A 20,862-nucleotide genomic window follows, 5' to 3' on the forward strand; every position below is an offset into this window, starting at 1 on the left:
GTAGCTGGAGCCAGTGTATTTTTCCAAGAAAATTAATCTAAACTGAAGAGCTGATGAGAGGCATTCCCTGAGCTACTCATTTTCTCACATATCACAGTTGTGAAAAGATCCCTGCAGACCTGTAGGAGACAGARCAGTGCTGAAGAACCGTATTCCAAGCACAAATCTACCTGATGGAAGCCCTGAAATTCATTCATGGAATTTTCCCTCCCTGACTGAAGTCACTCAAATATAGCTGAAGAAAAGCAAATTCTCATGGGAACCTGAGACAGTCAGTGGTGATGACTTGCTCTGATAAAGGGCAGTAAATTATTAGAGATTAAGCGATGTTGGCCACARAGAGAGGATAAGAACATATAATCCATTCTGAAGTGGAACTGGAAAGAAAACAACATAGATTTCTAAGAGTTGTAAAAACTGACATTAAAAAAAATCATTTATTGCCTGTATATAAATTTTCTTTTTACAGATGGTGATTAGTGATATTTCCTGACATTTGGTTCTGCAGTAATTACCAGTATTTACTTGCTATGGACATACACGGGCATCCTGACCCTCTGAGGCAGTTTAATGGATTCCAGTACTGCAATCTATAAGTTAGTTTTGAAATAGAGGCCCTGGGAACCTTTTACCATGATAAAAATGCTAATTACACCCACTTCTTATAATAGCACAATTAACTTGTGCCACCACAAGTATTGGAAGGTATCTCTGGGAATAGAAGCTAGTGGAAAAAGGGTACTATTTAATTTTTGTTACTTCATTAAAGTTCTTGCATGCAATGAGCACAAGTGAATGGGAGAATCACTGAGGAGTGTTTTTTATAATATCTCCCCCTAAACTCTTGAAAGGAAAAATCCCAGCACAATAGCTTTGAGCCTGTAGGAGTTTCCACTGTATCTCTGCACATTCCATATATCACTTCATGTATATTGTTTTACTGGAATTGCCCCAGAATTCATCCTTTGACATACTTTGATGTTTAAAAGATCTTGATTCTGATGTGACAGATTATCTCAGACGTGTGAACTTCCTATACTTCCCACTTCATTTTGGCAAAAACCCTGAACCAGAATGAGAATATGCTGATATAGTGCTTGTTGGGTTTTTTTTCTTTTTTTTAGGGATGAAGATAAATCAGTTGAAATTGATTGACCATATGAAATAACATAATTAGAATTATCCATTAATGCTTACATTTAAGAAACATTTATTCTGGGCTTTAGCACACCCTATAAGGGGAAACAAGGTTCTCGGACAGGTTGCCTTGCCAGCCTACTGTATCAGCCTACTGGTTGGAAAATATTTCAAAAATATTCCTTCTTAAAAAAAAGAAGAAAGAGAGCCATTCTTTTCATACCTATCACAGAATTAAACTAGAACCCATAATTTGATGTGTGTCTGTGAAAAGGCGAGAACAGTGTGTATGAAGAACGAAGACATAGTACTTTAGCACGAAGCAGAGTATAAAGAACAAAAACCACTCACTATTCATACTACTAGGAATCATATTGAGATGACCTCTGATCACTTAGAAAACTTTGTTTCACAAATTCTGAAGCACTAGATAGTCATCTCAAAATATAAAATGAAACAGTAATTTGCCCTTTTTAACACAAAGGAATCTTCTCATTGGAAACGGAACACAGCCAACGTGGTAACGAATACCTGAATCTGCTCACAGCTTGAAACTAATGGCCTGAAGGCGATGAACTCAACAGTGCATCAGATCCACAGAATATCTTAAGGTACATTTGTAAGAAACAAATCTCATCAGGAAGAGGCAACAAAGGTCCATGTAGGTCAAATTACACACACTGATAAATAAATTCTCAACTGCAATCAAGCATTTAAACAGTAAAAACTCAGGTGCCCATCCAGGCTTTCTTTTTCAATTTCCCACAGCTATAAGCAATGTTTCTCCACATTCCAGATGCTGCCCAGAGAAAAAAGTTCTGTACCTTTTAGATAAGTATCCAGATCCCCAAGATCCAACTAATTCACTGGAATATCACAATGCCCAGGCACTCTTCCCATATACATTCACTGGAACTGACTTGCTATAGCYGCACATACGTTTAAAATAAGTCATTGACTATTTAAAAATCGTTCCCTTCCTCAGACACTTCTATATTTTTATAATCCCTATCTACTCAAGAAAGAGTAGCTTTGGAAGCTTGCAATTAGACAATCAACTCTGTTTTTAAGCACCCGTTAAGATATTCTGTTTTCTGAAGTATTAGATACTCTTAGGTCTAATACTAGGTAAATTATTAGAGATTAAGCGATGTTGGCCACAAAGAGAGGAATAGAACATGTAATCCATTCTGAAGTGGAACTGGAAAGAAAACAGCATAGATTTCTAAGAGTTGTAAAAACTGATATTAAAAAAAATCATTTATTGCCTGTCATTTCAAAAATGCAAATCATTTCAACCTAGTGAGGTTGAAGCAGTGACATCAGACCCAAAACACGGCACCTAGTTTTGAGGCAGAAAGCTTATGTTGAGATTGGTCTGCTGAAGTGCTGTCCACACCTCACCATCTAGGGCCCATCAAACGGATGTCCCACCTGCATCCATGCAACAGGCCCTTCCAGACATCTGGCTGACCACAGGGCAAGATAGACTCTTCTCCTATTAGATTCTGGGATCAAGAAACATCTGCCCATCCCCTCACTCTTGATAGCCCAGACACTCTTGCCTGCACTCATTCAACAGAGCTCATGCACGTTTAGCACACATCTAACTGCTGACTGGACAGGCGTAGACTGAAAGGAGACCAGTCTTAGGTGAAGGAGTGAAATGTGTAACCACGGGACCCTGAATCAGGAGACTAGACACTGGCTGTCATGTATCACATACTTCAACCCCAACATCTTAGGTATAAGGCAGCACTTAAACTACTGGCCTCTTACAGGAACAGCACTACAACTATTGTGAAGTTAATTTTGCAATTAGCTCAAAACAAGCCTGTAAAGACTATTTCCCAAACAAATGACTGTACTGAGCCAAGCCTCCCTCAGGATCATAACATCAAATGATTTCAAAAGGAAAGCCCTTCTGTTCTGAGAGTGAGTGACACCTYTTCAGATTATATCCCTCTCGAGACACGTTTGAAAGACACGGGGCTCTGAGGCATTGATAACAGTCTGTTTCCAGCATGACATTCTGTGTTTAAGGGAAGAAGCAAAAGGTATTTTGAGATGGAAGGTCACTAAAATTGACCCAGGAGTTGCCTGGTTATGTCTTTAAAATGATAGGAAACACAGGGGAGAGAACAAAGTCCAGGGGCAGAAAAGTGGACAGGGCAGCTCAGCTTCCTGCAAAGCTGGCAGTCACTCACACAGCCCTAGGCTCAGTTGCTTTATAGTCCCTTCAGCTATCAAAGGTGAGACTAGTATGTTAATTCTGACATTACTAAAGAAGAAGCAGACCTGACATACATACAGATTTCTCCAAGTTACATCTTCTGCATGTGATATCCTTCCAGGTCTTCCCAACTCTGGAAATGCCTTATGTTTTTCAAACAGTATATGAAGCCTTTGTCTTTTCCCTGAGTGTCAAGGCTAGGCTGAAGAGGCTGCTGCATGAACATTTTGCAGACATCCTCATATGGGAAAGGTGAAGAGTCGCAGGAATTAAATGCTTTAATAGCAATATTCTTCTGCAGATGTTCCTAAAGGAARTGGTATCAAACACTTAAAGGACCTGACTTCTGGCTTTCATAGATGACTTCGTCCTGAACAAAAACAGGATAAGAACAGGCTGGGGCATCAGGGGAAATGTTTTGTATCCTGAGAATATTCCTGTCCAGCTTGTCTCTGTCTAGCTCCTCGTGTATTCCAGCATACCGTTGTCTGTTCAAAAACAGCACAGCTGGCCAACTAGCCTCTGGTATGTGGTGGGAAGGGGGAGGAGGAACATATACTCCATGCTGTTAAGACATAATGATACCAATTACACCCATGTATATGACCCTGGGCACCTAGCCATGCTGTTCTGACACAGCTGGAAGATAAGAACATTTAAATTGYCTGGCAACACATGCCTCATTCTTAGTTGGCAATGTCCAAGCAGCAGCCCTAGCGGGCTTTCACATCTCATCAGCAGGGAAGATAACTGTCTGTGAAAACCCACMAGCTACCGTATGAAAAGGATCACTTAGGTGGCACTTCCAATGCCAAGACACTAGAGATGGCTGGGGAATCTGAAAGCATCTGTCTTTGAAAGCAGCACTGAGGCAGATTTAGCTGAGGTGAAGGTACACCTGGTTTGTTATAACATTTCCTTCACTACTTTTTCAGGAGTTTTATATAAAATTCCCTTAATTTATCCTGTTTCTTTGTCTATGACATTTTTTTTTTGGGGGGGGGGCAAAGGATGGAGGAATGTGTGGAAAGATAGTTTGCAACTATGCAGATCACCGTATTCTATTTTTAAATTTTTCTTTAAAGCATCCAATCCATTAGGGCGCCAACTCCTGAGTGGAGCTTTCGGAAACTTCCRAACAGATATATACGTGTGTGCGTCTTTATGCATGTGTATGTCTATACTGACATTAGTTTTAAGAGAGTGAGAAGAGAGAAAACATATCTTAGAAGTATTTTGACTGTAGTAAAACAGCTTTTATTTAGATTTAAGCAATTCCTTTATTCAAGAATGTATCAGCTCCATTGTTTTTTATTTTTCCCGTTTTCTTGAGATTCCTTCTCTACACTCCCTCTAGTGTTCTTAAGCGTACATTCACATTTACTCACCCCTGCTGTATTCGGTTAGCATTTCACACAATATTAAGTTGTTCATTTTGCTTTGACTTTCCATAACCCAGGGGAGAATTACTGAAAGCTAGACTAACTTTTCCAAATGTTTTTCTCTCCGTGGTGATCCAAGAAACACAGACTAACAGAGGAGAAAGAGAGCAAAGTGTAAAATTAATTCTGAAACAACATTTTGAACGTTGTTGGTATGAGAGGGGGAGGACTTGGTGCTAAGAAAGAGAGCAAATGGAGCAAGGTTTCATTTGCAATGACACTTTTAATCCAAGATTCAGAGGCCAAGGACAAGAAGGAGAGTTACACTAAGATGCCACTTACACAGATCTCTTCCTGCTACTCTTTCTAAGAGATAGATGAACTCCCCTCAACACACACACACACACACACCCCGATTACTTCAAGCATAGAAAAGAAATGAATGAGAGCTAGATTTTCCTATTTTTTCTTCCAAATTCATGAGATGCCCTGACGAGATGGTGAAAAGAGTAGTTACTGTTTTTCTCACCCTTATGTTTCAATAAAAGAAAGACTAAAGAGCAGACTGGATTAATATACTCTTTAAAAAAAGCACAAAATAAAAATAAATTCCTTCAAATCAGTATTTCCAAGCAAATTTTTGTTTCTCTAAGTGCAGTGCAGTTTTAGCATTCATTTCATATTGTTCTACCCATGACCACAACTGAAGAACAGAAAAGAAACACTTAAGGAAACATGAAGCTGAAGCAAAACTATATACTCTATTGTTTTCTCTAGAACATTTTTGTGTTGGTTTAAAACTAAACAACCTAGAAGTATTACAGCCTTTCAAAACTAAAAAGTACTTTAAAAAAAGAAAGTGAAGTTGATGCAGTTCTCCTACCTGACTTCCTTTTCATGAAGGTAGAAGGTTAAAATGAAAAAGAAGGAAACAACTTTGCCACTAGTGATTTGTGATCTATTCACTAGATTAAATACTTAGCATCACTTGCATTAAATGTCAAATATTGCTGCAAACTCGGCTTCTATGGATAATATACAAAACAAAATATTTTAATTGAATAAGAAGAAAAATAGGTAAAAAGTTATTCCAGATCAAGCAACCGAAATGAACAACCTTTATCTGCAACACTGATGATTTACCACAAATGGTTAAAAAACAAGGTATTCTCAGCCACCGCAGAACAGATAATTCTGCATCAACTCTCACATTTCACATATGTCAACACARAATTGGACATTTATGACAATGTTGTTAACAGATCACCAACTCAACCCACCTGAAAATGCAGAATCTTCTCACTACTATTCACACTGAGACATCATAGTTGCCACCTACCTTTTATATACTAAAAATATTGATTGTTGTCAATCTGTGCTTTCATACTGACAGGTTCATTGATATGTTTTAAAATATTTAGAAAAAAATATTCAGTCTAATCAATTTTTGTTCACTGTCCATTTTTGACAAAGAAAAATGCACACTTGGAGGTCATAAATTCAAAAATGTTGCTGTTAGTCATGTTTGTCTTACTAATTTGTATGCTTCTCTATAACTTATAAATAGCTGCTGAAGTTCTGTCATCTTGAATTATTTATTTATAACATATAGATATCAACTCCCAAATTCCACATTCCAGTGATACGCATCAGTTACACACCTAGTGTTGTTAACATAACAACAGCTTTGATCCTGTTTCCCCATTATATGCAGTAAATCTATATTAACTGCTTTCTCATGCGGACTTACAGTGCTGTCGATATATGCTTCAGTCCATACTACATCGTGCTCTTGGTCAATAACCTTTGGACGGCTAAGAACATGGAGATATTCCATGACGTTTTCTTGAACATCAGCTAAGGTAGAGATCTGAGTAAAAAACCCTGTGGAAAACACACAATTCCAAGTTATAAACCAGACAGAATAAACGAAGGAAGACTGTAACGCGGAGTATAACATGTGCTGTATCTTTCATGTTTTCTGCTTGTTTATTTCCAGAGAAATGCAAGGAGGGAATATTTGATGAGAAGCAGCCTCAAACAGTACTAGCTGGTGAGAGCAGAAGTCTGAAACTGTGTCAGGCTTGAAGGACTGAGTTCCCAAGGCTGCTACAGACAACAGCACTGCCAGCTCTGGAAACTTTTGATGTTTAACAGTGAAGTAGTAGTTTGGGGATTTTTTTTTATTTATTTATTTAATGGTACATACTTGAGAAATAAGAACTGGTATTATATTTGTATAACGTCTCATTCAAAGCCTGTCCAGTTCCAAGAAACGTTACAGATTTGAACTACACTCACAAAACAGCAGTTGCAGCAGAACCGCAGTTTCACGTGCTCCAAATCGCCCATTCTTGCAGGAYGTCGCTAAACCTCAGGTAACAGCAACATGCTATTTACAAACGGCAGCTCACTGAGGATGGAGACTACACCTAGAATTGCTTGGCTAAGTGATCACAACTTTGCTAATCCTTTAAAACATATCTCCTACAACCTGACAGCAGTGAGAATGGGAAAGGCCAGAAAGGCCATCTGAGCTGTCACCACTTCCTTTTCAGGGCTCGAACGCCAAGTGTCTTTATACACGGTGACCTTGGTGCCTGGAACCCATGTCATGCAAGGTAAGGACTGGCAAATTGCCAGGTATATCAGGGCTTATTTAAATGCATCCTTTCCCCCTCCATATGCATTCTTCTTCTTCTTCTTCTTCAAGAGAAGATCAGTGTGCAGTTCTCTCGAAAGAGACCTTCCTACAATATTTAATTTTTTGACATGATCACATCTTCTGCAGCGCTGGAATATCAATCTTTATCAGAAAGAGCAGAAGCTGGAAAGAACCTTTGAGCCGCATATGCCACTTCAGCACCCCTTACTGTCTGAGCTGCCTTTTCACTCCCTGACGGGAAGCATTTGTGAAGCAAACAGGTAAGATTTGGTAATGCCAACCATCACATRCAGATAAAAATGTGGTTAAACCTAAGTACACGTGCTCTGCAAGTGAGCTGCCCTTCCATGTTACACAGTCATTGCAAACCAGTGTTTTTCGATTGCTTGTTTTCCTGTAAACCTCACCAGCAGACCCAGAACTCCTCAAAATGGCTCCGAAGGCTGTTTAAGCAGAGCGCGGCATTTCCCGTTTTATGGACACTGCACGAGACGGATGCAATACTCTTGCGGCAAATAAAATATCAGAACTAAAGAAATCCTGGCTGGGGAGGGACGGAGGAGGGAATTCACCGTCCCCCCGCAGCGGAGCAGCTCCCGTGGCGAACACCCCCTGCCCGGGAGGCCTCGCGGGCAGGCGAGCGGCGTCCGTACCCGGCCGGCRGCCTCCCTCCGCAAGAGCCCCCGCGCGCGGGGCGCCGCGGCCGCGCCGTTACGAGCTGCTGCTGCTGCGGCTGGGCGCGATTCGCCTCAGGGGGCTGCGGGCGGGCAGGCACGGCGCGGCGCGGCGCGGAGCCCCCCGCCAGGCCGAGCGCTCTTCCCTGCCCCTGCCCCGCTGCTGCAGGGATCAGTCCCCTCCTCCGTCCATTTTGCACCGTGCCCACCGCACCGATGCTGCATAAATAACGAAAATAAACAAATGTTCAAATGAGAGGCTGTCCTAATGCAGCGGGGAGAGACTTTTACGGGGAGGGGGGAAGGTGTTCAATACTGGCTGTTTTGTGAGTAACTAAGGCATTAACTCCCACCTTTATTTTTACAACTTTCTGATGGCAGTGCCCGCTGAGGGAAAGGTAGTGCCTGCTTGCTTTAAAACCTGGCACACTGAGCATTAGGAAAATTTTACCTTTGTTCTTTTGGGGATCTTACTGAACCTTTTTTTTCTTTTTTCACCTCCCTTCCTGTGCACTTGCTTATGATACGGAAGAGTAAATCACTGTRAATTTYACAAACCACTCTAGAGGGACTTTGGGGTTCTTCCACCTTTTAATGTGTCTGAAATGGTCTGCTGTTTTGCTTCATTAAGCCCAACTCCCTCTAGATATGCCCTACTTACATACAAAAATGTTAACAGAAAAACATGCTTGGGGGAGTTTCATGGTTTCACCATTGGAATCTAGAAGCTAAAGAAGTTTTGCAAGGTGGTATGAATTTCCCCTGAGACCYATTTTGAAGGAAAAGACTGCTGTCCACCATCCAGTCAGCTGGAAACCCCACAAACAGCCTTCATCTATGTTGTGTTTCTAAGTGGAAAATCACTGCAAGGAAAATTGATTTTAGGGTCATTGACCCTCAGTGACGGCAACATACTTTGGCCCACCCATGCAAGAAGTAAACCGCAGTCCAGTCATTCMGACAATCTTTAGACCAGCTCTACTACACTGCTCAACTGTCTGTGCTCTAATCCTCCGTTTCACCGAAAGACAAGGCTAGGCTGTGGCCAAAAATGTTCTAAATCCATACAGCTTGATGTACAGCGTAAGATGACTTACGCTGCTTCCAATTGTGATTAAAAAGACTATAAAAATATTTAATTACCGATCAGAGGTAAAAGCYTTTTTCATTGTAAAATATCCAAAAGCAATTATTGTTGAAAAGAATTCAAATATTTTTGAAAAAAAAGAAAATGGTATAGAAGAAACAGTCATTGAACTGTTTAATTAGAATCTTGCTTGTATGAGTAAGATTCTGGGGGGAAAAAAATAGCCAGGTCAACTCTATTTACCTGTTGCTAAATCAAATGCTTTTCACCACCTTCCTCAGTTTCAGACACCGGAAATACTTGCACAACAGCAATGCGATTCTCGAAAGAACAAAGCAGTCCTGAAGAATGACAAAGGTGGCCACTGTTCTCCCTCTGGGAGTGAGGGAGACGTGGACCAGATGATCTGCTGAGGCAGACTCCATAGCCTGGTCCTAATTTCTGAGCTGCTATACTTAGATCTTTATGAATCTGTAGTGCTGGTCTAAAAAGCTAAAAGATTTTGTTGATTAAATTGTCTTCAAAAAGATGCTTCAAAGGATTCTTATACTATTACTAAAACTAAATTATGGTGTAATATTAGCTGATTAAGACAAGACTTCAAACTGAGTAATTTCCATCAGCTGGACACAACAGTAGTTAAGCAATAATGACTAAATGGATAGCACCTGATGCAATTTATCATAATGTAATGTGGCACAAAGGAAAAAAAAGAAAAGAACTTTTCCAAGAGTAGTTAAAGGAAAACCTGATGATTAATCTTTTTTTTTTCCTGAATCATTCTTATTTACATTAGCTAATCCTTTTACTGTAGCATCTCAGCATCTTACATGTTTTAATGCTCCTTCCTTACAGAAAATAAATCTGTTTTTTCAATTACACTGTCAGTTCCTCAAGGGGCAGGATGTCTGCTGTTACATACTGTGCCTAACGCAATAGGACTCATACCCGGGGTTCTTAAGAACTAAACTAATTCTGACTGAGTAACAGCAACTATAACAGGACAAATGGTTTGAAATTACAACTAACTCCATGAACAAAAATTGAAGATCACGTCATTAAAAAGCTTCATGTGCATTTTAAGGRAAGCAAAATACATTTCAAATATTTTTTTCATTTTGAACTAATATGCTGAAGATAAATATGTCTTTTGCTTGTCTGGAAAAAACAAGCCATCATCTCTGATCAGCTGTCAGTGACACCATATCTGCAGATATCAGATATGCAGGAAGATGTGCTCAGTAACATTCGAAAGCAAAGTTTTCAGCTGAAGATTAACCAACCTTTGTTAGCACAGGCCATCCACTTCAGGTTATCAGCAAAGGCGGCTTCCCTTCCAATCAGATAGGTGAAAATACGAACCTGCAAGAGATCAAGTCTATTAATATCACAGTCATTTGTTTAAAACATGTACAGTGGAACTTCAGATACAGATGTGCAATTCATGTGGACAGACCCTCTCTGAAAAAGTGTGATTGGTTAAACAGCACAGAAAGTTTAAAAAAAAATAAATAAAAACTCTCTGACAGAGAGGTCTTCATGGTAAAATATCGCTTTTGTTCTATTTAACAAAACGGCTTATCTCTTCAGACGTTTTTAAAATCTGGCWTTTAACCTAAGTCATGGTTAACAACAAATGAGAATAAGCTAAAACAATCAGGGCACAAGAAAAGCTATGTGCTTCAGACAATTCGGAACAGATAATTGCTTTGGTTTGGAGRAAGAGGCATTTAATTAGTAAATTCTTTACTTCTGTAGATGAAGGACCTGAAACAACAGGCAAGCCAGCACCTACTGGTTTTCAAAAGCAAGGCTTGTACATCTCCGTACCTTTGTCGACACCAAGATAGGCACCCACAGTCTGCATCTGCGCTGTCAAATGATAAACTGTGGAATCACAGTCAAGATTGCCACATTTTCCAGAAAGAAATGTCTGTGCAAACCACTGTGCAGTGGATCTGTGCGCACGCACACACACACATTGGGATCTTTGTTCAGAAATCCCAGAAAAATGATCAACTTTCTTAAATTCTGCCTGGATAAAATTTCTTGGAAGAGAAGGGCATCCTGGAAACGGCATATTGGAAAACTTGGATGCAGGATAGCCCTTGCTACATGCTAAATACAAAGGCTTGTTTGACTGTACTTCACAGTTCCAAGTTACAACACTTATATCCAAAATTGTCTTTTTTAACAGCTTCAGACAGCTACCACTTAAAAAGCAAAGGAAAGTTTCCAGTGAAATGTTTCACTCTTTTGTATACCCTTTCCTCAGTTCCTCCCTATCTAACAGAGCTAGGTGCAAGGTCCCATTATTTTACATACCTTGGAAACAACTGAAAATTTATTTTCACAGTACACTACTGCAGTATAAAATGCTACCAGCCCTATGCTATTCATGGGATAGCCCTTGCCATGCTAAGGTTCATGTTTCTCATTCCACAAGCCCCAACTTCCACAACACCTGGAGAGCGCACCCTCTCCAGGGCAGCACCTACCCTGCGCAGTGGAGGAAAAGACTCAGCACCTAAGGCCAAAACAGGGTCCCATCTCACAGAGTATCCCTGCAGACACACATTTAGGACAGATAGCTAAACAATAAACTCATTTACTTTGGTTAATGAGACTGTTTAATTCACTCAATAAAGCCAGTATAGAGGATGAATCTATAATTATTTTAAAAATACAAACATAACAGCATCTCTACTGCAGATGGTTTCCTTGCTTTCCTTATTTCACCTTACCTATCATTTTTCGTTATGTTTTGATACATTTTTGATTGACTTTTGTGCTCACAAAAATAACAATATTAGCACAAACAGGCTGTAGTAYAGTCATCAGTAAGTATTGCTAAAATGTCTCTGCATTGACTTGCACTCTCTCTCCTATACAGTTTTCATTAACATGAAGCACTGATGCCAAACTGCATGATGGTTTTTGCAATGCGATGTTCCCCATGCACCCCTGAAGAGTATACTCGCTTAAGTTTACTAAATCCAAGATTAGCGTTGTTTTGTGTTTTTTTTTTTTTTTTTTTTTTTTTTTTTTTTTTTTTTTGATCTTTCCTCAGATTTAGCATTTGGCAATCTGAAAGTTTACTTCATAATACCACAATACTTATTTCTTCTCAAAGCATCACACTTATCAAGTTTTTCCAACATGCAACATGAAAGTACATGGAGTTAACATTTAGAAGGTAGAGTTAACATTTAGAAGGTACTATTTAGGACATAACAATACAGCACCATTTTTTTTTTTTGCATTAATATTAAATTGTCGTTATTATTTAATTTTGGTGTTATTACTGCTTCTTGGCTTTTCCATGAAGATCAAGGGCAGTGAAAGCTTTGTAGCTGATGTGTTGCTAATTGGAGGAATCTGTTCTGCACTTTCAGGGCAAAGGACCTGATCTAACAGCTTCTCATCTTCTATGTGRCTACCCAAGTAGAAGTAACCAAGTAAAACCACATCAACACACAGGTTATTTTTCCAGGATACATTACAAAAACTTCTATGCAAGTGAAGTAAAATAATTGAATTTGGTGTACAAGACTTAAATCTTTGAAGGTTTTTATGGTATTGTATTTTTCCTATTTCTTATTGATGTATTTCTCTATTCTATGGAGACATTAAAAATGTTTAAGGAATGAAAACAGTACAGTTAGTACATTGCAGATGATTTCCTTCAAATCTTCATTATGGCCTGAAAGTTTCAGAGGAAATTAGATTTATATAATTAAGGCCATGACTTCCAAGATGTTAGCAGTGTCAGAATGGATGTAGGAAGAAATGAGAGATAAATTTAAAGAATGTGTTTTAAGAGAAGTTATTTAGCTCTGCCCAACACAGAAGACTTGAACTTAGCTAAACAGTGAGGGAAATAAACAGTTTTTTCTAGAGCTATAGGAGAATTTCTGAGGAAGGCGTTATTATTTCACAGCCAGTCATTAAACAGTTGTGTGTCCTGCTGCAAAATGCAAAAGCAGAATTCATGTTTTAGAAGTGAAAAAAGGCAACATTGTGTTCTTCAAGCCTCCAACAAGAGCAGCGAGCTTTGATTCCAAGAGTGTAGTCAGACTTTTAAATGGCAAAGACGAACATTTCCTATAACAGGCTTATTTCAGAGCAACAGTTGTTTCATTTTTAAGTATAAGCATCTTCACACACACCTACACACCTCTAATCTGGAAAGATCAGTAGCAAAAAGCTTATATAATGTCAAAAGAAAATTMTTCTAGAATTACTCATTACAACAATCAGTAGTTTGCTCACAAATTGCCAGAAAGTAGGAAGGGGCCTACTTGTTCCACTTTTTACCATTAGTAGGAATATTGTGTTGAAGAAAAACTGGAGTCTAACTTACACATTGTAGTACAGAATAGATGCACTACAAGTTTCTGTGTGATACCAAACTGGGAGGAGTGGGTGCCATTACAGGGCAGGACCGGTATTCAGAGAGACCTCAATGTGCAGGAGAAATGTGTTGACAGAAACCTCAAGAGGGATTCAACAGAAGTATATACAAAGTCTTTATCTGGCATGGCATAACCCAACGCAACAGTACAGGCTGTTGGGCCAACAAGAAGTGAGCCTACGAGGTAAAAGAGGCCACCTGCATGCCGGGCTGTATTAGCAAGGGCAAGAGAAGCGATTATTTCCCTTTGCTCTGATGCAAGGCCACATCTGGAGCACTGACTACTGTCTGGGGCTCCCCAGTGCAGGACCGAGTCCAGCAGGTGCCCACCGAGATGGTTGGGGAGTGGAGCACACGATGTGCCAGGAGAGGCTGAGACCTGGGCTTGTGCAGCCTCAAGAAGAGAAGACCAATGGGAGATAGTATTGCTGTGTACAACTATAAATGGGAAGGTAAAAAAAAAAAAAAAAAAAAAAAAGACAGGGACACAGGGACAGACTCTTCTTGAAGGTGCTCAGTAGTAGAATAAGATGCAATGGACAAAAGTTGGGAAATTCTGATTAGATAATAAAAAACCTTTTCATTATGAGGGTGATAAAATATTAGAAAACATTGCCCAGAGAGGCTGCACGATATGCAGCTTGGGAGAGACTCAAAATTTGACTAAACGAGTCCCTGAGCAGCCTGATCAAACTGCACCTGCTTTAAGCAGGCAGATGGACAAAATGATTTTCAACAGTCCCTTCCAACCTAAATGATTTTATGAAATCATCTTTTTTTTTAGAACAATCTCAATATTTGATTCATTTTATAACAGACATAACTGCTTTTACATTTTGTGGAGTTTGAAAATAAAGTAGCTTAAGTTCACAAATAAAAATTGACATTTTGTAGATGAATTAGGAATTCCAGCTAAACCCCATATCACATCCCTTTATCTTTTTATCAGTATTCTTAATAGGACTGTCATTATCCAAACTTTTCTACAAGTACTCTATCATAATCATTAAAAAGTTAYACAAAACAAAACAATGCTTCAGAACATTTTATTCAGTCACTAATTTGGTCTCACATTTACAAAGCAGACACACTTAAATTATATAGAAAACTAACTAAACTCAAAAGAATGTCGAGATGTGATGAACTTGTGACCTCTAATTTAATTCATATGCAGTTAAAAAAAATAATTCAATTTCATATATTTTTTTAAAAAAGCAATATTCTCATTTGCAGTGAGGTGAAAAATGATTTGTAGAATATCCCAATCTTATATTAAGTTCACATAATATTTTTTACAAAAAGTTTTAAAATGTTTTGGGGAAGTTTCTTTACTCTCCATTGTGATACTATAATCCTTCATTTTCCTTTGGGCCAATTTCTTAATGGCCAGATCATTGCATTGCATTATCATCACGCCTGGAGACAAGATCTAAATCACCAAATGTTACCCATTCTTTCAGAGATAAACTATACACAGAAAGCAATCATGATTTATATTATTTAAAAACTATACACAGATTGCTTGCTTTTATTAATTAGTCTGAATCAGTTAACATTCATAATCCTACTCAGACTCTGTAGAGTGTAGCATTAAAAAAGGTACTTTCATGCTTTGATGATGGCTCCCAAAAGCATTAACAAGCAAAATCTTTATTCTCTCAGCAGAAGTGAAAGGGCACAGGGAGATTTATACCCTCAAAATACAACATAAATCACTGTCACAGTTTATCTTCATGAAAATGATACTAGAGCACAGCCTATAAGGAAGAGACCGAATCCATCTGAGAGAGTTATATCTAATGATCTGCTTTAATCTATAAAGAATCAAACTACAGTGTGTTCCTAATAAAAGGAGACCAGTCTTATCTGAAAGGATGAGTGGTAAATATGATAACAGGTTTAGGCAGCAACCAAACTCCAGTAAGCCTACAAATAATAAAATCTCAACAAATAGGTATCATAGATCATCATGAGGAATGGACTGTCTTTTGTACTGGTACTGTTGCAAGGATTTTAATGATTTTTCTCTGAAGCTTTTTTATACTTCGAGTTTATGTGGTGTTTGCAGTTTCTCTAGAAAATATTTCAAGGATCAGCAAAAATGCTGCTAATTGGTTGACACTACTTGAAAAACTAGAAATAAAAGCAATACAATAGAAGGTTGGCACTGAAGATGAGTGATCGGAGTTCCTTTAAGTGCTGCTTCTTTCCTTATCCTAATGAGTGCTGTATTTTTCTCTACAGTCACCGCACATGTTGTATAAAAGATGTTTACTAGCTTCATCGCGAAGTATAAAAGCAAAAGTCATTTCTGTCTTTTATAAAATGAAATATAAGAGAACCTGTAATTTTGAAATACCACTTCCCATAATGTCCATTATTCAATATAACTGACTTATTACTCACAATGGCTGAATAAGAAAATAATCATTTGAGGTCACAAAATACTATTTTAGTTAAAAAATAAAAACATTATTGAGAAATTAAAGTCTTTCATGCTCACTTTGAAGATACATGTATAGATTTTATGAATATAGTTTAATAATTCATTCAGAAGAGCAAAAACAATCCTCAAAATCAGCTCTGACAGAACACAATTCTAATTATCGCACTACTTCTAAAGGTTTTGTCTTATCAGTTCATTTAACTCACTGAAGTAAATTTAATTTACCATGAACTTGCCATGGGAAACACTCACCAGTGCCTAGCCATTCAGTGCAGAAGTAATTTTAGAAAATAAATGCTTGTCATGTTATTTTCTGGTGTCAGAGATCACAGCAATGGGTTAGGTAACAAATTACTAAAATTGAAACTTCCACACRTGCCTGAATAATTCTATATCTAAATCTCAATTTTAAAAACAAGTTTGAATCTACATACCTCTTATGATATTTTTATTCTCTCTTTTATGCTAGTTTTATTCTTCTGGATAGGTATACGGTTAAATTCTATGTAATACTTCTAGATGCATCCATGTAATTGATGGCATGATACCAATAAACTGGGTATATAAGGTAACCCTAGTTATCTAGGTGTTTTCTACATCTACTTAATAACATAACTAAGCCAATATTACAGAAGTACTGCATTAACTCTGCAGAATAAATGCAAGTTAGTTCAACATCTGCATGTGGACAAGACTTACGCACCAACATGCTTGTGTATGTTGTAAAAACAGGACATAGTGCCTGTATTACCTTTGAAAGCATCACTGTAGATAGACTAGACATTAGGCACCAGATTTAACATCTGTATCCTTAGATGTCATGTAAGATCAATGTTGCAAGGTACCAACTGTTAATAGTGACCACTGTATTTCCTTCTTTGCATACCTAAAGAGGAGTAATTGAATAGTGAGCAATCCATGGAGAGCATGTCCATGCAGTTCTCTGAAAAACGATCACATGAAATGTCTGTTTTGTTCAAACAATCCTTTCCGCAGATGTAGCGTTAGTAGTATGTAGTAACTGAATAGTATAGTACATTGACACAAATATACAGTATTGAAGCATATGACTGAAATTTCTAACATTTATAATAGACAAGGAAGGAGGAGAAACCTCTGTCTCAGATAAAGTGTCTTGTTCCAAGATCTGTAYTGTTAGTATATATGGACTCTACATAAAATATCAATAGAAAGTATGAGTTCAGCTACGTACCCACACATGCTGATACATCCGCATCATTGCAACACTTAGTATTAGACACTAAAAGTGACTCCATATGAAGAGAACATTTTAATTAAGAAGGCCCAAATAAAATCAAAGGTGTTATGGGCTAGTCCCAGAAGATCCAGTAACAACATTTACATAGTCTACATATGTTTAGGCTAATTRAGTATGAGCCAAATGAGAAGAACACCTTGCAATTCCAGTAGCTCTGACTGAATCAAAAGACCATTTCAATCTGAGAAGGAATTTTCTTCATCAGCTAGAAATAAGCACCTCTCTGGCAAGAAGGATATGACAGAAATACAGTTTTCCAGTTCTGAGTAAAATTGCAAACTTTTAAGGATGTTTGAGAACCAAATAGTCAAATCAAAAWTTTTCAGTATCTGACCTGCAAAATGTGGCAACAACCACATCAAGGATTAACATAAATRGTCAGCTGTGGAGGAAGGAAATATTCTTGAGCAGAAGCACTAGCTTTTAATTGCTATATCCTATTTACAAAACTGAAAATTGTAGATAGTATCAAACTTACTGAATGTAAATATTGACCTAATAGCAAAAATTTCSTCGTTGAAACTATATTTGCTATTTCTGCACAGTATGCAACGCCTTCAGATATGCCATAGAGTATTATTCCTTTATGCCAATGTTAACAGAAAATGGGATGAGAGCTCTACAGCAACGTTACAGAAACTGAAGACAGTGGGATTAGAATCTTTAATAGAGCTTGTGAGTTTCTCGTTCTGTATTTTTCAATTTTTTTCTAAAGTGAGTGTTGAATGACAAAGAATATCAWTTGAGATTGATGTATTTTAATTATCTTTAAAACAGCAGCTGTAGAAACTTCCCATATATTATCTTGTTATTATGTCTCAGTCCTGACCTAGGAGGATCAGTTCTGGGACAGAACATTCTCCATTCAGTTACTTTTCTTACTAAAAGATTTCTGCATAAGCTCAAATGATTCTGAACTGTGTAATAATATTCCTGTTAAAGAATTCCAGACTAATTCCAAGAGTGCCTTTTATGAAGGTCAGCTTCTCTGCGTGAGATTGTGGACTGTGGTCCAAACTAGCTACTGTGAGGAAACACAACATATGAACAGTTCTTGCAGCAAGTTGTGGTGGTAACTACTCTCATTTACACAGCTGAATTAAACAATATTAAAGTGTTGAATCAGCAACTTCAGCAGTTCAGACAAAAACAAAAATTTATAGCAACAGAGTAAATATATAAATAATAGTAGATATTTAACTGTATATATTATCATTGTTTTTAACCTATTTTCTCTCTGATTTTCTCTCTTTGTTTTAYACTCTTGTTGCCTTACATGGGCACAGATCATAGTTCATATTACATGTGTTTTTGTTCTCTATTCTTAATTGCATCCCCTCCCATTTTGAAAAATAAGAGAATATTGTTTATAAATTTCTTGCTTTTACATCTGGGAAAATTTCTAAAGGCAAACCTTTAAACTCTGGACAGGCCGTTTATATATAATCTCAGGGACATAAACACTCAACCATTAGTAAGGAAAACTAAGAATGATGATTTAAATGACAGCTATTTCAGTGCTAACCGCTTCATCTGAAATATCCACTTAACAATTTCATCCATTATGCACAGAGTAATCTGCAGTCCCTGAACTGTCCTCACCTCTAAAACTTCATTCAGCTGGCAACAGAGAGGAGAACAGGGACCTCTTTCTATGTTAAGCATGACAAGTCAATCTGCAAGATTCTGCTCAGTGGAACTGYGAAGTCATATCAAACAGCTGGTGAAATAGTATTTCTAAAAACTTAAAATACTGTGTGGAAGAGGAAATTGGACTTCTGCTCACAGCTGACAGTAGAGACCTCTGTTTCTGCTGCAAACCATTTCATGGACACCTTCAGCAAAAAAGCCTTTCTTTTCTGGCTCACCAAGAAATAACCAGTCTTGTTGCAAGACCTGTTGAATTTAAGTCATAAGTGGGATATAAGGATAAAATCCAGGCTTGTTCCTTAATTATTAGTTATGGTCGTCCAGGAACTCCCCAGCTAGTCTCTGCATAGATCAGCAAATGGACTAATTTGAGACAACGGACCARCATGAGACTAAGTGACTGACTGAACACCTAAGTAGCCTCATCACGAAGAATTGGCTTAACTGTTACAGAAGTTCTCCAGGAGGAAGTTTTGGACAGTCCTGGAGACTCCCCCAGCAACTTCTGTTGTGTCTAGACCAATGATAGGCACTATCTGTATACTTCAATGTGTTTTTGAACACATTGAAAACTGGGTGGAGAATCTGGCCACCCGAGACATTCCTCCAAGCAATCCTTACTGTCAAATTCACCAAACTGTACACTTGCAAATAGCAGAAAGTGTAAGGAACAGTCAATGCAGGTACTGGAGTGGTCATGTACACCACAGGCCACCCAGAAATTAGTGAACCTAAAAAAAATTTTTTTGTGAACCTAAAAATGAAGGTGGCTGCAATTCATGTGTTTGTGAATAGAACTTTGAGAAAAAAAGAAAAACACTGGTCTCCCTTAAGYATATTTTAACTCAGGCTGCACACTGTCATCTGAAAAGTGAAGATGGACATCCAGTAAAAAGAAGACTCATTTTTTCACATACACTTCTTTTCCTAACCTGCTTAAAATATACTGTGTTATCTAAGAGGCGTTAAACATTCACATAGTTCAAAAAATAAAAAACATATTGCAATGTTTATCTTTGATTAAAAGCAGAGTGATTAATAATTTTCATTAAGGAGCTGGTCCGTTGCCACTCCTATAAATACAATCCCCCAGGACAGCGTTGTCAGTCTATTGCAAACAAAAATCAAGTCCTGGTTCGCTCTTTTTGAATATGACTAAGAGCAGGTGAGAAGAATGCAGGGAAGAGTAACAGAGCTAAAGGTAAAAAACAAGAAAAAAGAGAAAAAGAATGTTCATTTTTGAAATTTTCACAGGCACCTCTTCCAGGCAAATCCATCTTTCTACTCAAAACAGTATCATAATGCAGGCTCCCTATTCAGTTGAAACTCTAACAAGAGGTACAAAACATAAGTGTAAGTTAACTCCACTGCAAGTTTGCCAGGGTTAGTTTCTGATTCTTTCTTTTGCTATTTCCGTTTTATATTTTAAATTGCTTGTTTCTTCATAAACGGTATCTCTTTTTGATTATAAATTATTCATGTTCCATTTCGTCTTCTCCATTGTTACAGTGGGAATATTTTTAAAATTAGTTATACAATAGCTTTTCTTTTTTTTCAGAAGCTATTCATCCTTTAAGCATTAGGAACTGGCATTTCTTCTTTGGAGTCCTGCTGCTTTATAATTTTCTGACCTCTATTTCTGGTTCAAACTCCAAAAGTACGTAAGTTTAAACTATTTTTCAACTTAGAAAGAGCTTGAGGTTTTATTTATACTTCTATTGCAGAGAATATTCTCCCTTCCAAAATTACACTGTACTAATTGCTACTCCTTCCTTACCTAATCACCTCCTCCTCCACGCCCTTCAGCAGCCCTTTACACAGTTCTGCTTCCGAAGACCCCATTGGGAAAAGGCAGCTGACGCTGCAGTTACACCCTGGTGCTAAGRTGCATGGCA

The 20,862-nt window shown here is 37.9% G+C and overlaps 1 protein-coding gene across 1 annotated transcript in view; it reads right to left on the reverse strand.

The window, feature by feature from the left end:
* Positions 1–20,862, reverse strand: part of CACNA2D3 (calcium voltage-gated channel auxiliary subunit alpha2delta 3) — a 452,513-nt gene that overhangs the window by 155,903 nt on the left and 275,748 nt on the right. The window contains exons 12-13 of the mRNA XM_085302579.1: positions 10,462–10,540; positions 6,503–6,636 (exon numbers count right to left, since the gene is read on the reverse strand). Of these exons, the coding sequence (XP_085158705.1) occupies positions 6,503–6,636; positions 10,462–10,540 (213 nt within the window). The remainder of the gene's footprint in view (positions 1–6,502; positions 6,637–10,461; positions 10,541–20,862) is intronic.

This window comes from Rhea americana, unplaced genomic scaffold (assembly GCF_003343005.1).
Source record: "Rhea americana isolate MKP2758 unplaced genomic scaffold, rheAme1 scaffold_19, whole genome shotgun sequence".
Taxonomy (NCBI): Eukaryota; Metazoa; Chordata; class Aves; order Rheiformes; family Rheidae; genus Rhea; species Rhea americana.